Here is a 14986-nt window from a genome sequence, read left to right as displayed (position 1 = left end):
CAAGGCTGCCTGTAGCATTAAAAACGTGTGTATTCTCTTCTCATGTCTCACTGACTATATAAACCTTTTTTAAAAAGCCAGGACTTTGTGGGGTGTACTGGTCTAGGTTAGCCAGTGGAAAAAATCATTGTAATAATCACGCCAGAGCGTGCTTATTAATATTTATAGGAATCTTTTCTCATTACGGCCTTATTAAAGTCAAGTGCATGCTTGGCTGTGATCAGTACATGTAATGCCATCTCCGCTACGGGTAATTAAGTGGGGGATCTACTGTTTCCAGCTCTGGAATAGACACTGTGTATACAAGCATGAGATGGGGGGATAAGAATATCTCCTGGATCCAAAGGCTCTAGAAGGCTTGTCAGGAATGTGCGGCCCGCCGGCCTTGCGTTGGTATTTGAGGATCGAAGGCCGAGATGGCGCTCCGTGAGGGTGCAGGGTCTGAGAAGCTTCTGAAACAGATAGCGCACCCCTCCGCCTCTCGCTCCTTCTAAGCTGCAGCAGGTGATCTGCAAAGCCGGGGCAGTTTTCGGTGGCGTATGCGGTGCTGATCACTTGCGGCCGGGACAGACGCTCACGTCGGATTGGGAACATGTCGGAGTCCAAGGATTTCACCGCGACGCACCTGGCCTTCAGGGAACGCTGGGCTAAAACAGATGACAACATGTGCCGCCACAGCATGTCCTTTCACCTGCTCAACACTCTGAGGAACGAGTTCTTCGCCAGCTACCTGTACCTGCTGGAGCAGGTGCCACTGGGTAAGATCTCGACACCTACAGAGCTCTTCCATGCCACGTGGGAAGCTGTTCCCAGCAGGCTGTTTGCAGTCAAGGCCATTTGAAAGCAAGATGCAATCTCGCATTATCTCGCATTATCTGCACAACGCGTGCTGCAAACTGTCGGTGGTTGAGCTGGGTGTTGGGGTCTAGTGCATCATCCCTGACGTGTTCCCAATGCACAAATACAATGGACATAACCGGGTTAAACATTTGGCGTAAGCGCACGTTGTTCCTTGGCTGAGATTAGTAACGTGGTCCATGGGGCACAGTTGGTGACGCCGTGTCACACCGTGTAAATTAAACGAGTGGCGAGCCCACATGTCATGACCAACGTAATTAACTGTGGCCCCATAAATTTTACTGTACAGATAAAATCTGAAGCACATTATCAAGGTTGTTCATTCATAATGATGTCATCGTCCCCGGTGTTCCACGTGGTCACACCACTGTCCCCGATATGTTGGTTTTACCCATAAAAAAGCCAAATATAGAATAAGTCTTTGATGAACAACTTGGTTTGGCTTATATAAAGTGGCTTTAGGCTAATTATAGATTGGCCATAGTCAGCGCAGAAGGAATCACTCATCACTGAAAATCGATGTTCTCATCCAAGCCTCGTCCAACCTCGCTATTTTTACACCTTGTGACGGGTCACATGGTTGACCCGACACACTCCATGTGTCTGTGTGTGTAAGGTGAACATACACACTGCCAATCCTGTCACCATGCAGGCCTCAAGGCTTTTCCTGGCGTCCCCGGCCGCGTGCTCTCCTCCTCTGCTGTTGGCGCGATTGTGATGATGGAGCACAACATTCCGTGCGATCATCGTTAATCTGGTGACAGATTTTCTGGGACACACTTGTCCCCTCTCAGATGGACGATGCAGAACGTCCCCTTGGTCCAGTCAGTTTTGTGATCGGTTTTACCAGTGATGCCCCCTAGTTGGTGGAGTGGAACATATTTCAGAAAATGTTGCACTGGTCCACCAGACCTGGTCCACTGATTCCAGCATGCACTTCTTCTGCTCCACACAGTGAAGCTCTACCCTCTGACCTGCGAGTACGTCAAAGGAGAAAAGCAGTTCTACTACAGAGCCGAGAGCTTCTATGAGGACGTCCCAGCCTCTGAGGAGGGCATGCTGGGGGACTTTGTGGAGATCTCAGACATTGATCTTGAGGGGTCGCGGCAGTTCCTGAAGAAGTTTGTTGGGGTATGATTATCACATTTTGATAAATAATGTGGTGTTTTTTAAGAACGATGATCATGCATGAGATGGAGTACTGGTCAGTGCTTGGATTTAATAAATACAAACACATTAGAACCATTCTGACGAATAGAATAATATAAATTAAGGGTGTGTGTGTGTGTGTGTGTGAGGTACTATTTTAACGTCTGTTACATGAACCTCTACCATCCGCTTCCTGAATCTGGGAACATATGAGAGGAACCGGAACACGGCGATAACTCTCCAGAGATTACGCAGCTTACGGCACAACACGCCAGCTGGACTCTTACCGCACAACTTTATCATCTCAGAGTCGAACAACCTCCTAAATGTCCAACATGACATTCATCACGCTAAAAACCCTAAACTCTAATTGCAACCATTTTATGAGCTCATATGAACACATTTTTGATTTTATGAGTTGAAGTTTGAAGTAATTACTGCTCATGAATACTGATATAAAATAACAGAGTTACCCCATTTATTCTTTATGATCCACATTGATAATATTCTGGCTAATTTATTCATATTCAGTTGGATTGAGCATCATATCCTGAAGCGTACCTGGGCTGTGGGCAGGGAAGACGGCGGAACGACAGCATGAATAGCTCCTCTGTGTTAAAAAGAAAAGTGAGGGGTCATGGAAGAGGTTCCTCCTCTAAAAAACAGGGACATGAATAAAAAAGGCGTTATTGTGGATCGTTTCACGGTGACAGAGCAAAAGGAATCATCTCTTCCAGCGAATGGTCCCCAGACCAGCTGGCCCTCTCCCTGCCATTCACTATTCCCACGTTCAGCACCAGCAAGGCCCACGCTGAGCTACACGCCATGAGAACGGCGCAGCAGTAACTCAGCGGCCTGCAGAACTTCCTGCGCGAGCGTACGGCCCCCTCAGGGCTGGCGGAGAGGACGAGAAGAGGCGCGATGGGTCGAAATAAAAGGGAGGGAGGCGATGATGGAGCGTTCGCTGAAGAAGGGCCTGCAGCTTTTCCAACAGGGACGCATAAAGAAGCTTTTTTAAGAGCGCAGAGTAAAGGTTAATGGTGCGTGTGTGGGCACAGAGTTGTGTGTGTGTTTTCTGCGTTCTGGGGAAATGGTGATTATCATTGGCACGCCTGTTTTCAGCATGTGGTTCATACGCTCGGCTTCACATGGGCTTCATTTCACACCTTATATAAGTTGGTATAATGTAGAAACTGTCAAAGTGGAGTAGAGTAGAGAATTCTTTACTTCTGAGAGCCATATGGATTAAAGCATGACAACCAGGATATATATTCTGGGCATTATCCTCTAAATATAAATATAATCTAAACCAGTATAACAGTCAGTAAAAGTGTATTGGTAAAGAGGCTAATGTTCATATGTGAAATGTTTCGAGGACGATGCATCAAGGTCATTAGACTGTCCTGCCTAACCACCATTCCATCAAAGAAGAGTGATGATGGAGGCATTACTTTCATATTGTGGACATTACAGGCACATTTATATATCCATGGCCTCAGGGCCACAGAAAAGAAATAAATTCCATACTACTCAATTCGTAAGCTATTCTTTATGATGAGGTTTTGTGCTTTAAATATTTTGTGTGAATGTGGAATGCTTCAGCCTAATGATTGGTTGCTCATTTTCCTTTAAATGTGGGGATTTGAATGATTTTAACATTATTCTCTATGTAATGTAATGATTGACTGAAGGAAAGGGTTTATTCATCAACTTGTTCTACGATCATGCAGAAGCAAAGAAGAGGCACACGGACATTCGCTTATTGGGTTTTATACATCTGGTGCTTTTTACTTATTTATTGGCTGTTGGTGTGCACGCTTCAGCTCTTTTCTCTACTGCATGGTGACTGCACACGCCTTTTTCTCCAGATGTTTCATATCTATTTATGTATTAGTTTGTAATATGTTTGTGTTGCAGGGTCCCGGTAAGGCCGGAACTCAGTATGCACTGGACTGCGGCTGTGGAATCGGTCGCGTGTCTAAAGGCGTGTTATTCCCCGTCTTTGAGAAACTGGAGATGGCCGACATGATGGAGCACTTCATCATGCACGCTCACGAATGCTACCTGGGCGACTACGCCGACCGCGTGGAGATGTACTACTGCTACAACCTGAAGGACCTCACGCCGCCCCTCAACAAGTACGACGTGGTCTGGATGCAGTGGGTCGCCTGTGAGTTGTTCTGCCTGCCTACTGCGCTTATTTCTGATCCCACGCCGCCTGTTTTTAGCCCCGCGGACTTTCAGGCGGCTTCGCCCAACTCAGTGTAATACGAGTATTCTGTGTGAAAATCTGCTCGTGCGTTCTGATTACAACTTACGGCCCTACACTTTGTGGGGTTATCAAGACTGCGATGGAGACATTTTGAAGAAACATATTTAGTATTTGTTGAATGAGGAGAAAGTGAAGGATTTTTCCTCTTTTTACCTTCATGGCGTGAGTGTGAAATGCTCCTTGACTCGCATGTTCAACTTTTTTCCTTGTTTGCTATTTTTTTGGTTTATTACAGAACCTGTTATATTATATATTATATATAATATAACAGTATAATATATATATTATATCTGTATATTTCATCGTCCTGCGTTTTCAGTTCTATAATGTATAAGACCAACAAATGAGTAGGCGTGTCCAGGTTTTGACTGGTATTGTTTTTGCATATAATTATGCAGCGGGGCCTTGTGATGGCATTAAATGTATTTTTAGAAATTAGTCAGTAGGGCAAATGTAGCAAAATAATAAATGTTTCTCAGGACCCAGATATCCATATACGTGTTTAATTTGCCGCAGGTCACCTGACCGACAAGGACCTGATGGAATTTCTGATCCGCTGCAAAGCCAGCCTGAAGCCCAACGGCGTCATCATCATTAAGGACAACATGGCGCGGTACGGCTGCAAGCTGGACGCCATCGACAGCAGCATCAGCCGCCACCTGGACATCATGAAGGCCATCATCCAGAAGGCTGGCCTGGAGATCCTGGACGTCCAGAAGCAGGAGGGCCTTCCTGAAGTCATTATGCCCGTCTGGATGATTGCCATGCGCTGACACGGCACTTCATGCCAAAATGTTTTAAACATATAAAAAAAGGTATAAATATTTTGTATAATATGTGTTTGTGTTAATGAATCCTAACTTATTGATTAATTTTGTAGGTATTACTTTCACCTTGCAATAGCTAACCCAAATTAGAAAAATGATCTCGCTGTACTATATGACTAAAATTGAAATGATGTATATAATAATGGGGCGCAGTTCAATGCATTTTTCTATTTTTAAATCTGCCATAGTAAGATTTCTTAACTTTCTTTTTTTACAGTGAAATGCTTAGAAATTCATTTATGTCACGCTTGTGAATTTTACTAGCAAAGAACGATGTAGCAAATTGTAATGAGAATGACTTAATAAATAAATCCGATGCGGGTGAAGAATTCCTGACCGGAAAAGCTTTTCCCATCGTCAGGGCTCTTCGTAGAACGCGTCGAATCTTCTGATCTCGTCTCGAGATGCTTTCATTGCAGCTCTGGCCTCTTGACCCACGGGTTCCATTCTTCTCTTTCTTCAGAAAAAAGAAAACCATGAGACATAATTGAGATCTTCCCATATAGTTACAATAACGAGCAAAACGGTTTTATTTTTTGGTCCGGTGAAAAACCGCATTGTTTCGGTTAATGCTTTTCAGATGGCCGCTGTGAATGGAGGAGTGTATGATTGTGGCCGAGTGACAGAACGTTTCTTTTCTCTCCCCGCTGGCGTGACTCCAGACCTGTCAGATCCCCTCTGCTTAAAAGGCGTCACGGAGTCGCCGCAAATATTCGTGCCGCGGCCGCGCCCCTCCCCGATGTTTCGGGTCATGTTGTACAAACGCTCCGGCGCAGTCCGGGACGGTTTGCTTTAGATTACTTCTGAATTCGTTAACGCCAACTGATGTCTCGACGGACGTGAGCAAATCATAAATTCATGCGTTAGTCGGGCCAGCAGCCCCTGATACGTGCTGCCACTGTTCCTCCGGCCTTCGTACGCACGGAACCTTCCTGAATAAGGCCTTTATTTGAAGGCTGCTTGATAGGCACATCTGCGTGACATCTACATGGAACCCCGAACACTCGTGCATGTTAAGCCTTACACCAACATCTGCTTTGAGGTTTGGAGGCACAATGGAAGTTCTGAATGGAAAAGCGTCGCAGCAGACGTAAACAGCGGGATTGTAAACCGTACACGGCATCGTGAAAAGAGCCACCTGAACGTCTGATAAGCGGCCAGCACTGCTGCACCGTATGTACAACGTCCTTTCACATTTATATAGTAATGTAGTTAGTATATGTGAGTGATGCTAATCTTGCATTTTGTGGTTACGTTGGTGTTCTGTTAATTCAGCACTAATGTGGAAATGCAGTGGGACGCTGGTTTTGACCATAAAACTGTTCCTAACTGCAGTGGTTTGTTTGGGACGGTGACCCCTGCAAACCATCAAGCTTTTTCTGATGGAAAATGTGCGCTATATTGTGCATTATATATATTGTGTGGTTACAGTTCCATGGCTGACAGACCTTCTGGTCAATCTGACAACGACAGATTCACCACCATTCACACAATACAAATATCTACAAAAAATACGAAATATACAATATAATAACACTGATAAACAGACAAAAATGCTAAAAAAAAGTCGCCAGTGGAGCAGCTGTGACAGATTTGACTAAATAGAAAGAGAGTTAAGATCGCGTACCGCGGCGATATAAGCGGGCCCTAACGTTAAAAAAGCCGGTCACATGAGCTCCAGGTGCCGAGCGCTTCACTTTTATAAATAGCCTCGCTGGACACCACGCCGCCTGAAGCTCGGCAGCAGAGATGAAGGTGACGGTGATGGTTTGCTTTGCTTATTGGAGCGAGCAGGTCCTCCTGAATGCCGGGATTGATCGGCAGCGCTGTGGAATATGGTGTGGGGGTTCGGTTCTTCTCTCGAATTTTAATACTCGTGGGCTGGCACAGCAACGCTGCGGCCCTGGGGCCTTCACTTCATGTGTAAGGAAAAGGAAGAGATCCAGAAAGAAAGAAAAGAGAATATAGTTTTTATAATTTGCACATGCTAGAACGAATGAATCCAAAAACATGGCCTTGTTTGAGAGATTTCTTTTCAAAGTTGTAGAAAAGAAGGACCTTTTGTGCCTCAGCCCCAATTTCATCATACGAGAATTCACTGTCTAATCTGGGGAAACACGAAGAGAAACAGTTTCATTCTGATGGAAATTTCTGATGGCTGATTTCTCAACAAAATGATCTAGACCGGTTGGGGAAACGCCGCTACTCATAATGGCAGAAGCAGACGAAAATGAATTTATCCATTTCAATTCACTGGCTGCGTTAGCTGTTCCTGTGTATTTTATAGTACGGTATGTTCCTTGTGCTAACAATAAAACTATTACCATGCACAGTATGGTGGAAATCGAGTGGAGTTGTGCTTGAACCCAGCTACATTCCTCGATCCCATGTGATGAAAACAAAATGTCCATTAAAAACTCTGCATTCAGTCCTACAATTTTCACAGATTCAGCTTCAAAGTCCCTGTATGTCCAGGATGACTGTCCTTGTCACTAATGTTTGTAAGTTGTTCTGGATAAGGGCGTCTGATAAATGTATGATTTATGACCATTTGAAGTCATCAGTATCAGAGTAATTAATGACTTTCCACTAAAACTGTATGTCAAATCTTGACCTAAAATTAATTGATTTAACCCGTAAATTAAAATTAGACCTTGTACTTTTACTTTTGATACTTAAGTACATTTAAAGACAAATGCTCTTTGTTCTTTTGAATGTAAATGGAGGATTTTTACTTTTGATGGAGTAAAACGCTGATAAACCGTCAGGGATTTGAATTAAAAAGCACCAGCACGTCTGCCTTTTTAACACCAGCTGGTGCTATTGCACTGGCGTCAGCCTGATGCAGTACGGTGACAGTCGGAGGGTCAGTCCATTTAATAAAAACCGACATCAGCCAGAGCATAAAATATTCATCTGTCAAAATATTCATTCTTTCAGTAGTACATATAGGTGAGTATACAGAATAAGCATGCAAGTATAAAAAACGCTGAAAAACGTATAAACAGAGACTGTCATTCTGAATTTTTACCACAGAAAATAAGGCCATAAATATAAATGAATAATGAACAGTTTTGAATGATGTGATCATTCAGTAATGCAGCCAAGTCCCACAAACGAATCAGCCAAAACTAAAAAAAAAAAAAAAACGAAACTTTTTATTAACCCAGAAGGGGTGCCCTTTACTCACAAAAGTAATTCTCTTGATCATGGAGTGAAAGTGATGCCCTGTTTCTAATTTTGCTGATGATTTATGCTGTTGTTGATCCTTTCGTGGCTCTGGATGAGCTTTGTGGGATTCATGTTCCAAAAAGGAACATGCCCGGCGGCCTAGTGTCCGTCCGCAGGTTAAAGATCTAACAGAAAGTGGATTTTTGCTAAACCTTGTGGTGCCTTTTTGGACAGTTGTTGGTCTTGGTACTTCTATTATCTTTACTCCCACATATTCCACTGATTCCTAATGGTATTAAAACTTGTATGGTGGCCATATTTTTGTATGTCCAGTGAAAGTCCCTGAAAATGTGTTAAATTATATGTATTTCCTGTAAAAGTTAAAACCAGGACACTGGCTGCAGGAAGACGTCCACGAGGTAATCCAGCATGGCTTCTAACAAATTCTGTCTTCATCAAGCATTTTATTCCTGTGCATGTCCATGGTGCAAATGAATTTTTTTGGTTTTGTGTGAAGCACAGCAGGTGCCCTGAAAAAACAAGAAATAAAATAATAACCATTTTCTCTCTAGCCCAGAAAAATCCAAACACATTTTATGTCATTGGCTGGAGAAGACAGTTCATGTTGTTCACGTAGATTTTTTGCTGACATTCGTTATTGTTATGGCAACGCCCTGGTTATGAACGTCACGGAGGCATTATTTCTAACCGCTGAGAAAGAGAGTAAAAAAACACGGCGGCTCCATGGAAACTCAGAATACTGCTCCGAATTTTTAAAAAGTCGGTAATTTACTACTTTTGCTTAGCTGTATAATGCATGAAATTTAAAAGTTGCATTACATTTTAAGACTATTCATGCTACCGTGCAGTTAATCTCAAAACGGGTCCTCATTATTGGTCCCAATAACCAAAGAATATCTTGGCCCCGGAAGGTGCAGTAAAAAACAACCTGCGTGGCCTGTTGCATGGCACGTCGTGTCTTTTTAGATTTCGTTTTGTGCATCTCCGATTTCTGATTTCGAAATGTTTGTGCTGCATGATCCATCGGCTGCAGGCCGAGACTGCGCATCGCTGTACCGGTGCAGGACTGGTGCCGACGCCCTGGCGGAGGAGGGCGCGGGCACCATAAAACGCGCGAATGCGCCGCCTGTCATACACGCGTGTGCGTGTTAAAATGAGTAGCTGTCTGGCCCGTGAGGCCTGCTGCCTGTCAGCTGGTTTGCCTCTTCGCAGTGTGGAGATCCACAGTGACCACAGCAGCAGGGGAAGATTTAAGAGTGTGAGCGCCTGTGCGTACGCGTTACGACCGGTCTGGCATAATTAGTCTGCTGAGTAAGCGCAGCCGCGTGTGTGATTTCTTTTATGCACATATTTTTCCTATAGATGTGTACTAGTTTGCATGTTCAATATTCTTTATTTTTAGCAATAGAAAGCAAGCTTTTTCCGATCGTGTAATTAGCATAAAGGGGTTTATATTATGCACACACATGCATCACTGCACAGTTTTACGGTGTGTGTGTGTGTGTGTGGGGGGGGGGGGGGGGGGGGGGGGTAATGCCCGTGCATGCTGTAATTCTCCCTAATTCAGGATAACAAACACCTCTTTTCACCGCGCCGTGCTGTTTAACAGGACTTCTACCTCCCTCTGTTCAACTCGCTCAGCCCTGCTGTCTCACGGAAACATGTGGAACCGCCTTGTAGGCGCATTTTTGCCCGGTGCCCTTGGAAGCGCGAGTCCTCATGCTGATTTCAATTCCATAACCTTTCAGATCAGACCGTAATTAGAACAAATGGCTCGCACATGCTCCCATAATGCCATCTCTCTCCAGCGGAGCCGTACGGCGAGGGATGCCGGTGTGTGTGTGTGTTATATTGATAGCAGATTTCCCAGCCACATATGACATTTTGTTTGACCTCATGTCTTGGTCTAGTTTACAAGATTTGACTTGTTTTGATTTGGTTCTTCTTCACCTTCCGGAAACGTCTCGCCATGTGTCAGTATTTCCTGCAGCAGATAAGCGTCCACCAACGACTAAATCCCTGCCTGGAGCGCCGAATCTTCTTATTATCAATTATGCAAAACCGCTCGAATAAAACAGCACGTTCTTCTTCCAAAGCGCGGCCGGCCCGTGGCAGAGCCAACATGGCGTCCGGTGGCTATTAATGCGTCTTATTATAAAAGGAAGAAGCCCTCGTAAATGACCTGCACAGAAAAGACAATGAAGTAATAATAATAATAATAATAATGGCGCCCCGCCTGCCTTCCTCCTCCACTACGGCAAGACAACCAGATTCAGGTAACTACATGTTTATAAGAGGCTCCCATGTAAATGTTCTAATGTTCTAGGCGTCTCCTCCGCTCTTCCAAAACACAATGCAACAAGGGGAATGTTGTTCTAAGCGGTTCCTCCGGGCTGCCAGGCCATAACGCAGAACGCTGTTCCTTAAAACGGAATGTTGTCCCAGGCCGCGCTTCCTGTCCCTTGATCTCCTGGAGCGCTTTTCCCCACCGGGTCTCTGGCGGTCGGAGCCAACCGCGCTCGGCTGCCAGGACGTTATTATTCAGTTTTTCTTGAGGCGCAGGGAGCGGGCTGGGGGTGCGCAGTGGGGGGGAGGGGGTCGCTGGAAATGGCTGAGAGGGCGGTTCTGTGGCGCGCTTTGGAGGTGTGAGATGGAAAGATGTCTGTCTTTGTTATTCAGATGTTGGAAGCGCGTCGGCGCGCCTGTAAACCGCCGGAACATTAAAGCACCTCAGCCGTGAGCTCCGTGGTCAACTGTCATTAGGTAGCGGGCCGAGGGGCGGAGCAATCATTTCTAAATGCGCTCCACGTACGAACCGGGCCGGCCCGTCAAATAACACTTTAATACCGGTGACAAATGGCGGCCGCTCGGACTGAGCTGGAAAATGGCGGCTCCGTGAACTCCTCGGCTGGATGCGGAGCGCTCATTTAACCGCGTTCTGCCTTCGCCGTTCCAGTCGTCTAAATATAGAACGTGTGAAAAGAGGCGGGAACTTTTTCCACGCTTCTGACGGGAAAGATTTGTCGAAATGACTTTACGAGGGCCTACGGACGCATGGCGAACGTTGGCTTCGGTCTGGCGTACCGGCGTAAAGCGCTCTCTGTGTTGAGGAGAAGAGGCGTACGGAGCCGGCGGGAGGCTCGGCTGTCATACGGTTTTAAGAATGAGGAGAAAGACGCGGACACACACACACATCTTGCTGGCAGATGTGCAGCGGCCACAGGCACATCAAAGCGCTGCTCTCAGACCAGCGCGGGCGCCGACGCCAACCGTAAAACAAGCACTCACTTCAGCAGGAAAGTACCTCGTCTCTCCAGCGTTCCAGCGCCGAGAACATCGTGTGGCTGGTGCTGCTCATCAGAAAACATCAGAAAGAGGCGTAACCCTCGCTCGCTGGCGGAATCTGGTTTGAATTTGCGCCCTGCTTTATGCTTGTCCCCATGGCTGGCTCAGATCATTCCTTAATTACATAATGAGCTAATTGGTTTGCCGTCCTGTACGGTGGACCTTCTGCACGCAGATATTGTCACTTTTATTGGAGGAAAGCAAGAGATGAGACTGGCCAAGTCTCTAAGGAGAGGACTTAGAGGACACACACTGCACACACACTGCACACACACTGCACACACACTGCACACACACTGCACACACACTGCACACACACTGCACAGTCCCTCCTCAGTTCCAGCTCTGGATCCAGCATGATGCCCCATTTTACACTCTGAGGAGAGGATCTGGATCTTGGATGCCCATGGGAGGCTGTTTTGTGTGTGTGTGTGTGTGTGTGTGTGTGTGTGTGTGTGTGATTGAGTAGGTGTGTTTTTGTGCAAAGACAGAAAAGCTGCGATCTGCCCAAGTCTAACACACTTTCAATCATGTCTTATTAACTTCCCTCCCAGCCTCCAGCATTCTGTTGCTCTCCCATCAAACACACACACACACATTCTCACGCTCCCCAACTCTCTCACAAACACCACAGATGCTCCTTACTGCTGTGTGTGTGTGTGTGTGTGTGTGTGGGAGGAAGTAAAAAATGAGAGATCCATGCAATAAAGTGTGTGTGAGTGTCTGTATAAATGTGTGTTTTCAATTACAGATTTGTTGAATCATCAGATTTCTTGACAAAATCCCTCTTGCTGTATTCAGGATCACATTGTGTGTGTGTGTGTGTGTGTGTGTGTGTGTGTGTGTGGGTGCGTTTTTGTTTATGGAGAGGTCAGGGGTTCGGGAATAAAAATTAAAAACTAAAGCAAAGGGGTCAGGGGAGAGACCCCCCCTCACACACACACACCCACACACACACACACACACACACACCCTTCTCCACATCATTCTGACCTCTAATCATCCCTCCATCCCTCTGATCAGCTCCGCCGCGACTGCTTTCCTGTGTTTATAGATGCTGTGGACGGCGGGGGGCTGAGGGCTCTGGTTCATTATTCAGCCCCGCGGCATCATGGCCCCAAAACACACACACACACACACACACACACACCAGCCTCACCCCTCCACCTTAACTTTCAGAACCTTCTCCAAACTTCTGAGTGATGTCCGTTTCAGAGTCCAAGTAAAAAAAGCAACATAAAAGCAGGACGTTGTTCCTGAACGTTGCAGCAACTCGTGGAGAACGTAAGGCGGTGTTGTGAGAACGCGCTGATCTTTTCTGCATGTTGTAATGTGGCAGGAGGTTGTGTGGAGAGGTTTCTGCTCTTTAAACAAATTTCATTTGCTTTATGGGACTTTATAGTCCTGTTTAAAAAGGTTTGTGCTGATTTTACCCACAGGCTCTCTCTCTCTCTCTCGTCTTGCTTTATTCCTTTTCCCCCATAATGGGCACCCATAATGCATCTCCCGCTTTCCTGAGAAACGTTTTTCCGCTCATGTGTGTGTAATTTCGGTTCATAATAAAGCCTGGCAGCGCAGACTCAGTCACTGAGGTGTGAGGTGAGCTAATGCATCTCTCCAAGGTTAATGAGCTACGAGGAGACGTTCTGTCAATACACACAAACACACACACACACACACATTTACAGCATTCATCCAGAGCGACGTACAATCGCACAAACCTACACAAACTCACAACTTCAGCCACTCGAACAACATTCATTTACTCTCAGTGGCTTATAATGGGCTTCACACTTGAACTTTTGAACTCCCTCAAGTCCTCTGTAGACCAAGGGTTAGAGAAGACACCTTGGAGCCAGGACATCCATCTCCTGTAGGAGGAGGGAAACCCCCACTCGGTCCTACCTGCCTCCCTCCACCGACTGATTGCCTAACCTTTCATGTGTCCCTCAGGTTTATTAGCACGGGGAACATGCTGAACTGTGGCGCGCAATAAAGATCTGAGACTTACGGAATGTGAGCACCTTGTTGGGTTTCCGAAAACCTCTCCGCGCAACACTGTGGTGCTTAAAAGAGCTGAACTCTGTCCTGCATTGGAGCGGAATGATTTGTGAAGAGCCGTTTGATTCTAATTGGCACCCACATATGCGGGTCCTTTGGGGCCAGTTGAAGAAACCCTTTGTTAAGGGGCGCAGTTACCCCTTGCCCTTAATTACTGACCTAGGACCAGTTTTTCTTATTTTTCTCCCCCTCCAACTTGGAGAAGTGGTCCTCCGCCCCTGTTCCCAGATCAGCTCTTTCACCCGTTCCCTGCACCGCACCAATCAGGGTGGCAGAGAGACACTGACCCCAGACCAGGGCGGCCTGGCCGGGTCCCAGTGACCGCTGCGTCTCCCCGGACACCCATCTGGTTCCCATGCATCACCCTGTCTCCCTGCCCCTCGCCGCACCCTGGCTTTAAGCGCAGGAATAATTGGTCTCCCAGATGGGAACAAGATGTGAGGGTCTGCAGAGGTGGGTTAGTGCTAAGGTCACACACACACACACACACACACACACACACACACACGGTTACAACATGATGTGCACATGCAAATGCGTGGAATGACAGGCGGGAAAGACGGATACGCTCTCAGAATATACAGAGGGATGCTCAGAAGGCCACGTGCCGACCGGTACACAGAGCTCAGTTATAATCATTACTGCAGGAGCTTTATCAGCGAAGGCAGCCTAATTACTGCAGGGGTCAACAGAGGTCAAACAGCAGAGAGAGGCTTATTCCACATGGCAATTTTGCACCATAAATATGCTCTGTTTGTTAAGTTGATGGAAAGACATGGACTATTAGTGATCATGGAAAGGAATAAAAGTTTGAGCGAGAGGTTCTAGAACGGCCCATTTCCTGCTTCCTGTCTGAATGATGCTGCCAGCAGGGCCACAGGCCAGCACATCAAAAGAAGCAGAGCCAGCAGCACGGGCAATTTGTGTGAATTAATAGGTGAGATCCTCACACCACTTGCCTAGTGGTTTGAATGGCGTAACATGCTTCTGTTGGCTCTGTGGATGGGTGCATTTCAAACCTGAGCAGCAGAAAAACATCAAAAATAAAAGTGCAATATTCATGGGTGGCAAGAGGTGACATCCACAGATCTCTCTTAAACGATTTTTAAACTGAATAACGTGGAAAAAGTGCAGTCAATCTTTCATTTCTGGAAGAAATTTGGTCAAAAAAGACCAAATTGGCAGGAATGCTCTGGAGAATTAATCTTTTTCACTCATGTAATTGTCACTACAGAGTCCTAACGCCACATCTTTGGAATGAACTAGAGAAGATGTAAAGCAG

The 14986-nt window shown here is 46.0% G+C and overlaps 1 protein-coding gene and 1 long non-coding RNA gene across 2 annotated transcripts; one reads left to right on the top strand and one right to left on the bottom strand.

Moving 5' to 3' along the window:
* Positions 1-292: 292 nt before the first annotated feature.
* On the top strand, positions 293-5498 carry ntmt2 (N-terminal Xaa-Pro-Lys N-methyltransferase). Its single transcript, XM_028967891.1, has 4 exons — positions 293-758; positions 1814-1989; positions 3925-4177; positions 4796-5498. Exons 1-4 carry the CDS (start codon positions 593-595, stop codon positions 5050-5052), a joined length of 852 nt encoding a protein of 283 aa, XP_028823724.1. The 5' UTR covers positions 293-592; the 3' UTR covers positions 5053-5498.
* On the bottom strand, positions 4769-11688 carry LOC114781161 (uncharacterized). The gene is made up of 3 exons (XR_003747541.1): positions 11603-11688; positions 5444-5563; positions 4769-5059 (listed from the first exon to the last, which is right to left on the bottom strand). It is a non-coding gene; the product is annotated as an uncharacterized LOC114781161 (long non-coding RNA).
* Between the last annotated feature and the right edge of the window lie 3298 nt (positions 11689-14986).

The sequence above is a fragment of the Denticeps clupeoides genome, unplaced genomic scaffold, assembly GCF_900700375.1.
Source record: "Denticeps clupeoides unplaced genomic scaffold, fDenClu1.1, whole genome shotgun sequence".
Lineage (NCBI taxonomy): Eukaryota > Metazoa > Chordata > Actinopteri > Clupeiformes > Denticipitidae > Denticeps > Denticeps clupeoides.
This window is presented reverse-complemented; position numbering and strand designations above follow the sequence as displayed.

Coding starts and splice junctions, on each gene's coding strand:
- ntmt2 (XM_028967891.1), top strand. CDS start 593: ATGTCGGAGTCCAAGGATTTCACCGCGACGCACCTGGCCTTCAGGGAA. Junction 759..1,813: donor GCTGGAGCAGGTGCCACTGG/GTAAGATCTCGA, acceptor TGCTCCACACAG/TGAAGCTCTACCCTCTGACC. Junction 4,178..4,795: donor CTGGATGCAGTGGGTCGCCT/GTGAGTTGTTCT, acceptor AATTTGCCGCAG/GTCACCTGACCGACAAGGAC.